This window comes from Engystomops pustulosus, unplaced genomic scaffold (genome assembly GCF_040894005.1).
Source record: "Engystomops pustulosus unplaced genomic scaffold, aEngPut4.maternal MAT_SCAFFOLD_481, whole genome shotgun sequence".
In the NCBI taxonomy this organism is placed as follows: Eukaryota; Metazoa; Chordata; class Amphibia; order Anura; family Leptodactylidae; genus Engystomops; species Engystomops pustulosus.
This window is the reverse complement of record NW_027285360.1, coordinates 45,470-60,059: the sequence shown is the minus strand read 5'-3', so window position 1 is coordinate 60,059 and position 14,590 is coordinate 45,470. Positions and strand designations below refer to the sequence as shown.

At 39.6% G+C, this 14,590-nt stretch overlaps 1 protein-coding gene across 1 annotated transcript; it reads right to left on the bottom strand.

The window, feature by feature from the left end:
- Positions 1-1,679: 1,679 nt before the first annotated feature.
- LOC140111509 (alcohol dehydrogenase 1-like) lies at positions 1,680-14,136 on the bottom strand. The gene is made up of 5 exons (XM_072132392.1): positions 14,022-14,136; positions 12,323-12,424; positions 7,836-7,977; positions 6,695-6,782; positions 1,680-1,983 (listed from the first exon to the last, which is right to left on the bottom strand). The coding sequence occupies exons 1-5, from the start codon at positions 14,037-14,039 to the stop codon at positions 1,695-1,697; spliced, it is 639 nt and encodes a 212-aa protein (XP_071988493.1). The 5' UTR covers positions 14,040-14,136; the 3' UTR covers positions 1,680-1,694.
- Between the last annotated feature and the right edge of the window lie 454 nt (positions 14,137-14,590).

The window sequence follows — 14,590 nt, the reverse complement described above, 5'->3', positions numbered from 1 at the left end:
CCATGTGAACAGGAAAAAAGGCTCACCATGTGTGAACAGGTGTTGAATACTCACTGTTCCATGTGGTCTCAGACACTGGCTGAGAGGAAGTAGGCGACCCCTATATGCAGTCTCCTGCTAATTTTAAAAACACCTGGGTCGAATGGGGCGGAGTGCTGGTACCAGGAAAAGCTAAATAAATGATAGAATGTACTAAACCAACATGGGGAGAAAAAAAGAACTGGACCATACTAGTATGGGTGCTGGGGGGCAACCGAGTCTTGGTCCCTTCTGGTGCTGTGCTGCAGCGGTGACGGATACCATTTGATGCTGCACACAACCGCGTAGGGACCCACCATAAAGAGGTCACTAAGAACCTTGAGTTCTTAATATAATGTAGCCTAGTGGCAGTAGATTATTGTGTGATGTGTGGATGTGCGGTCCAGTTCTTTTTCTCTCCCCATGTTGGTTTAGTAACAGTATGGGTTCTGTAAAAGCTCCGGAATGGCAGCACCCCGACGCATGTTTCGACTTTGATTGCCTTCACCTTCGTCTGGCTTTTACAGAGGCCAAACTGTTACTATTTAGTAGCTAGTATACCCTATTAACACTAGTTTACACTTTTTATGTCTGCCTGTTTCTTGATGTGGTTAATGATATGTTTTACACTTAACAACTAACTCTAGCAATTTATCACCCAATAAAGATTAAGATCTGTGTAAATTAGTCAAATCATTAAATTATATACTCTGTATACAAACACCTTTGTATAGGGAAAAGGTCCTTCCTTCTATACAAAACAACCAGTACTTGAGAGGGCATCTGATAATAGGTGCTATCTGATAACAGCTGTTTTCATAAAAATTCTGAAATACGTTTTTTTGTTTCATGAGCAAATATTTAGTTTGAAGTCCAAAGAGCAGAGAGTTTTTATTTTTTAGAGAAGCTACTCAGGCTCATTTGCATACAGTCCTTCATCCTGATGGTAGATTCCCTTTTTAAGATTGGTATGCCCCAGCTCTACCCCTTTGCTGTCTTGTATGGACCCTTTGATGTTAGCACAATTCACCTTGAAATCCCACACCTCTACTATGTACAGCAAGCTTCAGTGCATGCACTATGAGTACATTTGGGGCTTCTCCATGCTTTCACAAGTGAAGCAACTTAATTGGCATGGACAGTTTCATCAAGCCACTGCTGAAACTTCATCCAACAACTTTAGAATAGGTATTATATGTCCTACATGCAGAGTAAGGTACTATTTTTGGTTTTAACAGTAACTCCAGAAACATTTCCTTCAACATGAAGCAGTGAAAATATAAATTGTTTCTGAAGAATTTTAGTTTGTTTCTTAGAATTTTTACATTGTTAAAATCACTTAAAATCATTTGGGTAAATGAAATCTTTCTAAATTTATTATTGCATGGAAATTTAGCACAGGGCAGCTAAGTCCTACTTCTCAGTGCAAAATTCACTAATGCACTGGTACCATACTTAAATCCTTATGCACTCCTTTAATCGATCTAGTTCTCCAGAGTTTTTGAGTTTTCATCTAGAATGGGTCCTTCTAGGATTGCCCATTTATTGGACCATTTTGGCATGAGGTATGACTGTTGACTTGTGAGCCGTGTCTCCTAGTGACCCTGTTAACCCTTTTGGTTTATTTGCTGAATCTATCTCCATGGGTCATTGGCAAGAGGTTTGCAAGATTGTCCTTAGATCCTACATTCAGATACATATAAATTAATACTGTTGCCAAAACCCTGACCAATTCTAGCTCTTACCTTAGCAGCATTGACAGCTGAGCCATATCCAGTGGAGAATGCACAGCCAATGAGGCAGACCTTATCCAGAGGTGCATCCGGGTGTATCTTCACAACAGCAATATCATCCACCACTGTGTACTCCGTAAATGTGCTGGTACTGGCAAAGTTATACACTGGCTTCCCTTTGCAAGTAAATCTTGTAGTTTTGTCGAGTAGCACTCCATCATATTTCCCAATGCTGTTTATAATATAAAATTAATTGGAAACTATTAGAATTTACTACATAATTATATAATAGCGAAAAATAACATACACATGCTAACTATAGTTTGCTTTATTTGTTTGTTAATCGGAGGATTACATAACTGAGTTAATCTGTTGTTGTAAAAGTAGTTAAAGGGGTTGTCCACTTTAAGCAAATTCCAGCAAATAACCAATATTGTTTGCGTAATGATAGAGGAAGTATATTGGAAAATTGTATAACCTATCAATTCTTCACAGTTTTCTAGATCTCTGCATGCTGCCCTTTTGAAGTCCTTCAACTGGAAGCTTCAATTTTTACTTCCTGTGGATGCACACCAGTCCACGGTCATGTGATATAATGAGCAATGCACTTGACCATGGATGGTGTTTATCCACAGGAGGTAAACAATGAAGCTTTCTATTGAAGCACAGCAAGCAGAGACCTAGGACCGCCAGCAATTGATAAACAAATATATATTGGAAAACTGTATGACTTTTTATTACACAAACATTATCAATTATTTCCTGAACAAGAAAATGGACCATTTTCCCAAAGAAGAGAAGCTACTCTAACCCACAGACTACATGTACACAAGTCAAACTTCTATTTGCTCATGAAAACCAATAAGATCTCAGATTTTATTTTATAGACGGTTGTGGGAAAATGAAAGCTGTGCTCCGATTGGTTTCCCTGAGCAATTAGAACACTCAGACACTTTTGACCCTCTGGGTCTATACAATTATGTCAGTATAAAATATGTGTAGGCTCTTTATTATTTACAAAATGTTTGTGTTTTTTTGGGCCATAAATTTTTTTTGTGGAAAAAAGATTTAGTTTTTATGTTTGAACTGATTTTCAACATTTTACCAATTGAGGACTTTACCACTAGAGGGCTTGATTACTGATAACATATGTTATTCTAACAGTGCATCAAGGGTTTCTAGGAAATTTATTTGGGCATACAATAATAAAGGAACTTTTTTCACATCATTCCGGTGAGTGCCGCATTTCACTCTTTTGTTTTGCCTCATCTGTCTGCATATATTGGACGTGCGCCCTGGACTGCTTTGTTTTCCCTAATGCCCAGTCTCCTGCCTTTGGTCTGCAGAAGGTGTTTATTAATTTTGGTGTGTGCAGTGCCGGCCTTTGAACTTTCCTTTCTCCTCTCCCTCGGGAATCAATGTTAGGCCTCTGTCTGCCTTAGTAACTGTAAATACATGAAGCCACTCCATTGGGATATACAAACAGGGCCGTATCATAGGGGGGCTCACATGACCACCGTCCGAATTGCCAACAGTGTATTCGGCTCTGGACTCCGAGCGAGAGTGTGACTATATAGTTATAGGGGGACTGCATAAAGTTATAGGGGGGCTGTATAGTTATTATAGGGGGACTGTATATAGTTACTATAGGGGGACTGTATATAGTTATTATAGGGGGCAGTATATAGTTATTATAGGGGGCTGTATATTGTTATTATAGGGGCAGTCTACAGTTATTATAGGGGCTGTATACAGTTATTATAGGGGGACAGCATGTAGTTAGTATATGGAGGCTGTATATAGTTATTATAGGGAGTCTGTATAAAGTTATTATAGGGAGTCTGTATATAGTTATAATAGGGGGCTGTATATAGTTAATGCTGTGGGACTGTATATAGGTATTGTTGGGGGCTGCATACAGTTATTGTTGGGGAGCAGTATTTATTACTGTGGGCTGTATACAGTGATTGCTGGGGAGCTGTATACAGTGATTGCTGGGGGAGCTGTATACAGTAATTGATTTCTGGGGGAGCTGTATACAGTGATTGCTGGGGGAGCTGTATACAGTGATTGCTGAAGGAGCTGTATACAGTGATTGCTGGGGAAGCTGTATACAGTGATTGCTGGGGGATCTGTATATAGTGATTGCTGGGGGAGCTGTATATAGTGATTGCTGGGGGAGCTGTACATAGTGATTACTGGGGGAGCTGTATACAGTGATTGCTGAGGGGGCTATATGCAGAGTATATACTTATTGCTGAGGAGTGGTATATAGCGATTGTTGTTCCCTGTATGGACTATATTCAATGGGAGCCCCCACCATGTTCTGCACCCAGGGGCCCCACCAACCTTAATCCGGCCCTGACATACTTGAGCTGTAAGTAATTGTGGTATTTTTAGGGGCTCAGTGAGGGGGATCTGCTTGCCAGAGCTGAACACATCTGCCAGTCACCTGTAAGGTACTAGATGCTACTTCTTCCTGTGTCAGATCAGTATTGTATTCACTGAGTAACCTTCTAGTGTGAGACAGCTCTCAGGTTATGTACGGTTATATCTATAGAGCCAGGGGTGACTTGTCTATGTGGTGTCAGGACATAGTGGCGTTATTGTCATCAGTTTTTATAAAGGTTTTCAGCATTTCCTTATTGGAAGGTTGGTGAACAGTTCGAACACTTACATCCCTAATCACAGCCCAGCCACCAGCAGAAAGCCCGGGATACCAGGGGTAACTCTTATACTATCCCTTACATTAATGGCCTGAGATAGCGTCACCACTGCAGCCCCTGTACACAAACCAAGAGCCGAGCACTAGCAGAGAGGGAGGGAGAAAGGGCTTAGCTTATCCTTTATTTCACTGCACCTGCTAGTGCTTAGAATCCCAGAATATTTCTATGTAGTAGTAGGTGAGCCCCAAAATCAATTTCACTGGTGGGTCCCAGCTACCCCAGTCTGATACTGAGCAGGACTGTGGGGGACCTCGGCAAATGTAAGTAGTTTTTTGGTTAATAACCAGGAAAAGGGAATGACAGGGGCAATATAAGCAGAGGGGAGCACTATATGAGAGTGATGGAGGACAGCAGGCCACTATATCAGAAGGATGGAGGACAGGAGGCCGCTATATGAGAGGGATTTAGGACAGGATGCCACTACATGAGAGGAATGGAGGACAGGAGGCCGATATATGAGAGGGATGGAGGACATGACGCCACTATATGAGAGGGATGGAGGAGGGCAAGAAGCCACAGTATGAGAGAGGATGGAGGACAGGAGGCCATAATATGAGAGAGGATGGATGAAGACAAGAAAAGCCACAATATGAGAGAGGATAGAGGACATCAGGCCACAATATGAGAGAGATGATGGACAGGAGGCCACAATCTAAAAGGGATGAAGAAGAACAGGGGGCCAAAATATAAGAGGGATATGGGGGACAAGAGGCCATAATATGAGGGGAGGAGGCCACAATATGAGGGGAGATGAGGACAGGAGGCCACAATATGAGGAGAGATGAGGACAGGAGGCCACAGTGTGAGGGGATATGAGGACAGAAGGCCTCAATGTGAGGGGAGATGGAGGACAGGAGGAAACAATTTGAGAGGGATCATGGAGGACAGGAGGCCACAATATGAGGGAGAATGGAGGACAGGGGGCCACAAAGAGAGGTATTATATTTTGCATTAGTTGGTATTATATGGGATCTCAGGGGGGTTGGCCACAGGAAGGGAGCATTATAATATGTGGGAGCCAATAAGGATGATATTATACTATGTTTGGGAGTGGGACAAGGGGCAGTACAAGGGACATGGTTTCTGAAAAGGGAGGGACTTTTTGTACCACTTTCTCTAGCCCACAAAGTTGGGAGGTATGAAATAGATTGAAAATAAGAAAACCATACACACCTCTTTCATGTGATGGCTAAAGTGTACAAAAAGGGGAGAGAAGGCCACATCATCCAATATGATGAAAAAAGGTTAAACCTTTATTCAGACAGGAAATTGAATAAAGGGCAACGTTTCGATTCACAATGAATCTTTGTCAAGCTTGACAAAATGTGCAAATGTGTCTTTTCATCATCTTCACTGCATTCAGAATTTTTTCCCCGCTTCCCAGTATATGGCATAGAATATTAAATACCGCGCTATGAAGTGCAATTTGTTACGCAGAAAACAAGCCCATACACAGCTCTCTACATGGAAAAAAAAGTTCGATTTTTGAAGGTGGGGAGTGAAAAATAAAGACACAAAAACTAAAAAGGGCCTGGTCCTTAAGGGATTAAGGATATAGCATTGTGATCTGCTCAGTACTGCTCAGAGATCTATAATTACAGATCTAATACTGAACCAACTGACAAATCATGCATTTTGTAACTATAGGTTAATCATCATTAAAACTAATAAAATTATTAACCTCTAAAAAACATGTAGACCTGGAGATGCCGGCTGCAGAAGGATAAGCAAGATCTGTGTGTGTTGCAGTATGGGAAGGTGGGGAAACAAGAAGTTTTTTGAAAGGCTTTCAAAAAAAATCTGAGCTGTGTTGGATGCTTTGTCATGAATGCAGTAACATTTAAAAATTTTGATAGATTGGGTATTTTTGAAATTGGGACAGGATGGGACATAGCAAATAATAATAATGATGGGGACAGGATGTGGTTAGAATTTTATTTATTTGTATTTCTAGGGATAGGTTGTTGTTTTTTTTTAAAACTTATATTTCATTTTATGTTAGAGTATAAAAGGGCAGCTGAATAATAAGCCTGGGAGCCTCGGAAATATTCCCAGCTGTCATGGCAAGCAACCTTTGTCCTCCTAAAAATTGGGGAGCCCATGCTCCACTGTTATTTAAGTGTTTAACTGTGGCACTTGAGAGGTTAACACCTAGCTTGTGAACCCTATGTGTCCAATTATTATTTATTATTGTTGCATAAGACATTAAATACTTACTCAATTTTGTAGCAAAGATTGCTGTCTGGATTTACACAAGATCTGCATTTTCCACACTGAGGAGCAAACAATGGGATGACTTTATCCCCTGAACGAAATGAGATATGCAAAATATATAAATATATTATCTTACAGTTTAGTAAGATTCAAGAAGATTATTTTGACATTTAACATCCATTTTTGGCTTAAATGCGTTGACCATTTTTCATTCATGGCATATGCTCAGGACAGCATGTCTAGATCATGGACAACCTATTAAAAAACATTTTTTGTATTTTTCATGTGTGCATTTTGAAAGCCATGCCAATTTTATTTTTATACTCATATTTAATTATTTTATACTCATATTTAATCAAGTGTTTTTTTTTGTGACAAGTTATATTTTTATTGGCAGCTATTTTGTGTGACCAGCATTGGTTACATTTTTTAACACTTTCTAAGAGGGCATAATGAAAAAATATATTTTGGTTTTTTTTCCCATTACAAAATTCTGTGCACATACAATATGGTTCTGTACAATACCAAACTGTGAACTGGACTTTATATTGGTTCCTTTTTCATTTTGTTTATTACTTTTTTAGGCCATTTGACAAATAAACACCCTTTTTACAGCATTTACCATTTTGCAAGTAATGTTTTATTAAAATATATAGCTTATAACAGGTCCCCTGTTATTTAACACCCCCTCTAACTATATAAAAAAAAAACTGTTCAACCCATATTATGAACGTTGTAAAAATTTAAAAAAAAAAACAGTTAAAATCAATGATTTTTCATCAATTTGCCACCCATAAGAATTTTTCACATGTCATGAAAAGGTTGTATAGGTCCCAAAATGGTAGCACTAGTCATCTCCTGCTGCAAAAATGACTCCTTAACTAGAATTAGTAAGAAAAAGTTACAGGTTTCAGAATATGGGAAATTAAATTTGTAATCTCTAATCTTAATGATTTAATGATGGTGTCCCAATAAAACGTTCTTTTATTATAATTCTATACACTGCAGTGGCGGAAATATAGAGTTATAATAGTTATGCAAAATTACCCTGGGGAGCTCAGGCTTTGTATTTTAATTTAGAGTTTAAAAGCAGCTTAATCTTTTTCCTTTCTATATTTACAATCCTTTGAATTATAAGTCTTACCAGGTTGCAGGTCAGTTACTCCTTCACCAACACTCTCTACAATACCAGCAGCTTCATGGCCCAGTATAAGGGGGTACTTTATATTACTTATTGCACCACTTAAAACATGATCATCTGAACGACAAACTCCGGTTGCCACAATCTATGAAGAAAATGTTACATTAATGTAAAGGGTATGAGCAAGGGATTGTGCAAGAGAAGTCAAACAGAAATGGTACAAAAATGGTGCAGTAAAATAAAATGCACTTAACTGTATTTTGCAGTGATCTTATGGTGTATTTATAAATCAAAATTTCCTACATTCAAACCCCATAGCCCTTTGGCTATGCAGTGTTCCCGGCCACTGATCATATACGTTATCTGATGTTTCTCATATCCATGTGCACTTTGCAACTGCTCCCTAATCCTCTCCTTTTGTTTCAGTGATTTACGGATTGTCAGGGTTCTGGGTCTGTGGAGCCTCTGGACCACCACGCGAGATAGCCGACACCTGGGACCGGAGTCTAAATGGCACCAGGTCTTCACCAAAGCCCGCCGTAAAGCGGGATGGTTGTGCTGCTGTGGGGTGCCACCAGGTCAATTCACGACTGGCCCGTGGTGGCAGCCGAGGTAGTACACAGTCCGAGTCTGGGGTGACAGCAGGAGAACAGCGCTGGAAGGAACACTGGAACTCACGACAGGAACCCAGGAGCTGGCACACAGAACAGGAATACAGGAACAGGACCACGGAACAGGAACGTGAACACAGGAACGAAAGTGACCAGCGCCACTCACCTGTGCACTAGCCCGTTAAACTCCAGAGTGCTGGCGTGCGCGACCCTAAGGAGCGGACACGCACGCAGGGCCTAGGCCGGATGGGAGCAGGAGCGTGGATATTGCTGTTACCACCACAGGCTTCCCCATCCATTACCCAGGAACATATCTTACAGGCACTCATGGGTTGCCCCAGGGAGAATCAGTACATCAACTTCTCCCTCCATATTTCTTGCACCCATCAACTGCTGGAGGCCTGCCAGGCTTTAGGACAGTTCTCCGGTTCCCATACCAAGCACCATGACATCAGCATGCTCTAGGCTGCAACTGCCAGCCACTGCGGTATTCTGAGTCCCGGCTTCCTCCAGGCCCCAAGAAAAGGGGTGGGGGATGTTGCAAGAGCAGCTAAGCTGCTAAGCTGCCGCAAACTGCTTAATTGGCTGCATCAGCAGTTAATCAAACAGCTTGGTGCTTTTTTCCTGAACACAGAGCCAAATCCCAAACAGCAGCATTGTCTCCAATCTATGTGTTTGTGAGTACTTAAAGGGAACCTGTCACCAGGAGACCCATTTTTAGCACTCCCCCAGTCCCCACAGAGCATAGTACATACACTGCCAAAGTGTTTTTGTATTAAAAATTGGTTTTACAGAAAAAAAGATATGTTACATTGTACCTTTCATTAGCATCTGCTGTGTGACTAGGCAGTTGTCAATTGGGAGGGTCTGGAAAGGAGCAGTTCCCCCCCACCCTTGGAAAACATGTGACCTTTTCAAATATATGAATAACTACCCTCACTCGGGATTGGCTGTAGAGGAGCAGGGGGTGTCGCTAAGCCCAGTGATGGGTGTTTTCATATATTTGAAAAGGTCACATGGATAAGCAATTTCCCAAAGGTGGGGGGAACTGCTCCTTTCCAGCCCCTCCCAAAAGGCAACTGCCTAGTCACACAGCAGATGCTAATGAAAGGTACAATATAACATATCTTTTTTTCTGTAAAACCAATTTTTTAATACAAAATCACTTTGGCAGCGTATGTACTATGCTCTGTGGGAACTGGGGGACTGCTAAAAATGGTTCTCCTGGTGACAGGTTCCCTTTAACGCCAAAATTCAGAATGGACTAGAATTTGGTCGTTCAGCCTTGCTTGTGACTAATTCCTAATGAATTGTAAATAACTACTAAGCCTTAGGCCCCTTACACACACACACACACACACACACACAGACAGACACACACACACACACATATGTTCACGTGGGCAAGACCCTGGGTGTTGCATAATAATAATAATAATTCTTTATTTATATAGCGCACACAGATTACGCAGCGCTGCACAGAGCTTGCTGAATCAGTCCCTGTTCCCAATGGGGCTCACAATCTACTAAACCTACCTGTATGTTTTAGAGTGTGGGAGGAAACGGCCAGCTGGATATCTGGGAAACACTAATCAAGTATACATGTGATTTTACTTTAATAAAGGTTTTATTACTAGGGAGATTGTGTTAGAAATAAAATTCTTCTATTTGTAATATATGAGATCAGGGCCGCATCTGCCATGATGCAGGATGAAATTTTTGTTTCCGGCGGTAGATATCAGATCTATCACCCAGCACAAGTTCTTGCTGGCTCATCTCTGCTCCCCCTGCACAGGTCATATACTATTTATGAAGAATCCTTTTATCTATACGCCAATTAACCCCTCAAGCCACCATGAAGTTCCCCAACTTTATGGGCAGCAGTGCATAAAGCCACCATGACATTGTGGAACATCATGACTTCTGTCTGTCACTCTGACAAAACGCAGGGTAACAAGATCCATCTTGTAGTTTCTGAGAGCCAAGGCTCTAAGCAACATGTCAGGGGAGGAATAGAAGATTTCTGTGACTGGTCATTTATTACAGGTGTACAAATCACAGCAGAAAGCAGGCATACCTCTCCCATCTGTGCTCTCCTCTGCATTTTGATTTAACTTTGAAGAAAACCTAAAGCTCCTTAAAGACATATTGAATAATTTAAGGGGAGTAGGGTGTAGTTTCTTAAATGGTGTAATTTATGTGTTTTCTGTTGTTTAGGTCCATTAAAATCACTTCAGAAATGAAAATGCCCTTAATAAAATGAATTTGGAAATTTTCTTGAAAATAGCTACTAAACATAAAAGCCTTAAACCATTCTACAGATACAAAAGAATTTTTAAAAATGTTGCCAACACAAAGCAGACATATGGTGAATGTTATTTATTATGTCATTTCTGTATTATGACTATTTGTTCCAAAAATTTAAGAGTTCAAAAGTTTAAAAAGGAGCAAATTTTTACAACTTTTTGCTATTTTTCCGTTTTCAAAGTTATTACAATTTAAATTGAAACACATGTCAGAATAGAAAAATCTGGCTGTGTCCATAAAGTCAAAATAGGTTTGTTAACTGGCAATAGAAGGCCATGTGACCTTCTCCTGTCACGAGTGAAAGAGAAGAGCTTTTAGTGGTATCTAGCCCCTGTGTGATAGTAGGAGCCAGGCAGTGGCTTATTTATACTCTATAGACCAGTCTACAAGGGGAAAAGTGAGGACAAATGGCTGCCACTTATTCTGCCCCTGTTCATACTCTGTTTAGAGCAGGGTGGGTGATGGTGGCTGTGCTTCACCTTGGGTCTTGGATCGAACTGTATCCTTCCACTTCCGGAGAGGGAGAAAATACTGATCTCAGGAGGTAAAAAACTGATAAATGTGGGCATGTGTGTAAGTGATTGTCTACAATCACAAGATTGTGGAAATAAACATTTGAATAGGCATGTGTATACAGTGTTGGGGTGGAGGGGCGCCATTTGAATTTTCGCCTCAGGCAGCAAAAAGGCTAGAATCAGTCCTGTCTGATATTATACAAAGTTTTTTTTAATGCTGGATGAACTATCTTGAGCCGACACTAGATGGCACTGTACTATTGCTGTACTGTAAATGTGTAGTTTGGTATGTTCTTTATGGATATTATGTATTTTAGTTTTCTGTGGTTTTCAACAAGGTTAACGATAATGGTTGTAGCTCAGGGCTGTATTGTAGGGTGGGCATCCAGCGCACAAGCCCCAGGGCGTCCCCAGTGAGTATGAGAATGGGGCCTCCACCATCCTGCCTGCCCCAACTCCTGATGCATTACCAGCAGTATAAGTGTACTGGGGACATCAATACTGCTGAGTCCAATAGAATGAGTCATACACTCCCTCTACTATCCTAGTTCCTAGTCTTAGAACCTAGAAATGGAACCAAACGGCAAGGGGGCGGAGATACACGAGTGGCGTGGTGCGACCTGTGATGTCACTGCCTATGTTATCCCTGTACCGTGTATTATCACTGTGTACATTATGAGGTTCAGTAATGTTTATTAGTAACTTCTTCAGCACCTGAGGTGTATATGATAGGATATCGGGGATCTCTTGAGAAGCATTATTATTTCTAGGGATCAACACATTTTCTTTATTGGAAAAAAAATTATGGGAAGGGCCTCCATCACCCTTAACTTGTGCCTGTTGTAGCTTGTTCCTGAACAAAGTTACCATGAACTCTGCAACATATTTCATAAACACTGTGCGCAAAAGTTGACATGAGATTAGGTTAGCTACTTAGAGGATTATTCTTATTCATGACATATAGCACTATACTTTACCAAGAATATACAGAGGTTCTGACACTAAACATGTTACATCACCAAATAGTTATAATACAGTATTCAAACAACTGTATCACCTTTATGCGAACTTCATGAGCCTTTGGCGGTGCAACCTCAATCTCTTCAATGCTGAGTGGTTGTTTTGGTGCCCAGCAAACAGCTGCTTTACATTTGATCACCTAAAAATGGAGAACAATGTAACAATCTAACAATTTTCCTCTTCATATCAGTCAGCCTACTTTCAAAGTCAATTTTAAAAGTAATATACATGGCTTTTACTCTGGTTCCCTCAGCCCAAAGAAACACCCACTTGACCTGATTAATTTTAAAACAAATTATATATTGTGTATAAAATTCCAAACCAGTACATTAACACAGAGATTTAACTAAGATGTAATATATTAGAAATAATTAAATGCTATATAATTTTATCCATCCCCAAATTTTTTTCGAAATGATCAAAAGGTTTTCCATGCGGAGAAATCACTAAGAATAGGATTGCTGTAGAAAGAAAGATTAGGTATTATACTCTGTCTGTGCTGAAGTTCTTTTGAATGTGTTTCATTACAAGAAGATAGGGGCAAAAGGAGGATGACACTGCCAACAGCCTGCTGTGCAAAGCTTTATGGGAAGTGTAGTCATACAACTAAACAGTGTGCACTTGGTTCATAGGAACATGTAAATTATTTTCTCCCTAAAGATTTGTGTTAGGGCATGGGGATGTAATTTTTCAAACCTTTCACCCCTTTAAGCATCGCTATAGTATATTTTTCACATCAGGAAATAGGCACGAACTTCAGTTTTTGGCAACTGTATCCATATACGTATTTCTGAGCATGACACATGCCAACACTGTATATACCGTACTTTATATGCCATGTGTTTGAATTCAATGACTGAAATTGTTTATGTACTCTTGCCATTAATTTAAATATTTACGTAAGAAATAAATGGCCATGTGAGGGTAGCCTTTCTCTGGGGAATGAAACTATCTGAGATTATGGGGCAGTTATGAGTATTAAAGAATACGTAAAAAAAAAAAATTAAAATATCTGAAATGGTTGTGAAACATACATTTACATGTATGACATGCAACTCACATGGAATCTTAAAACCAATCTCTCAGTAACAAAATGAACATTGGTGAATTGGATGGGTTGTTTCAGGTAAAATCGCTACGCAGAGGGTTTGTTAGTGACCATAGAGCAACATAAATCTACCTAGACCAAGCACAATGGAAGTATGTTCACATTCTGGAAATTTGATGTTTAGGAAATCTGTACTAAATTCTGCATTCAAATCTGCAGAATTTGCCCACAATTCAACTATTACTATTTAATAATAAGTACATTACAAATAAGCATATTCAATCACATTAAAGAATAGCATGAAATTTGACTTTTATAAATTCCCTCAGAAAATCACTCACTCAGAAAATCATTTGTGATGAATACTGGTAAGAAACTTTAGGATGTAAAGAATAGGGACATGTAAATATTTTCCCACAGGAATGGTCTAAACATGTGTGCTAGGGCATGGGGATGGGATATTTTTAAATCTTTCAACTCCCTTTAAGTGTCTGTATTATAGATTTTGCACATCAGGAAATAATATTGTAGCCATACATTTCTGATCAGGACACATGTCAAAACTGTATATACTTTATTTAGATCTGTGTCTTTATACATACATTTGTATTTTCATATTTTTATTTGCTAAAAGAAAAATCACAAATATAGAGGTAAATAGTTTAAACACATTACAACTTCTACTTACCTTTCCAGCAGTAGCCATAGTATATGTCCTTCTACAAACCTTTCCAGAGATAAATGGGAAGTATTAGTACTGTAACAAACTTTGTAAAACTTCCAAACTGCACCTCCCACTTCTTGCCCAACAGGTGTATTACTATGTGCCAAGTACTCGTCCAATGGATTCTCAGTGAGAATAAATGAGTCACAGTACTTCTATGTATAAAGCACATAATAAAGCAAATAAAGTTATCCCCCTCACTAAGTGAGAATAATTCTTCCTCAGGCTATATTCGTACTTTATCTACCCATTTAGAGCTATTAGAAGATGTGTAGTTATATGCAGTTCCTGCATATATTTATATATTATCATTTAATCATACTATAAACAAAATGATTTTATATGTACAGAAGGTAGAGAAGCTCCTAAATGAATTAATAATTGTGAGTATACAGTGATGAATATGCTATAGACCTTATAAAAAATAGCCATTCTGCAATACTAAAAAGTCTAATCTAAAAAGTCATAAAACTTGAAACACACACTGTTTGAGAACCACACTATACCCCAGTGGTGGCGAACCTATGGCACGG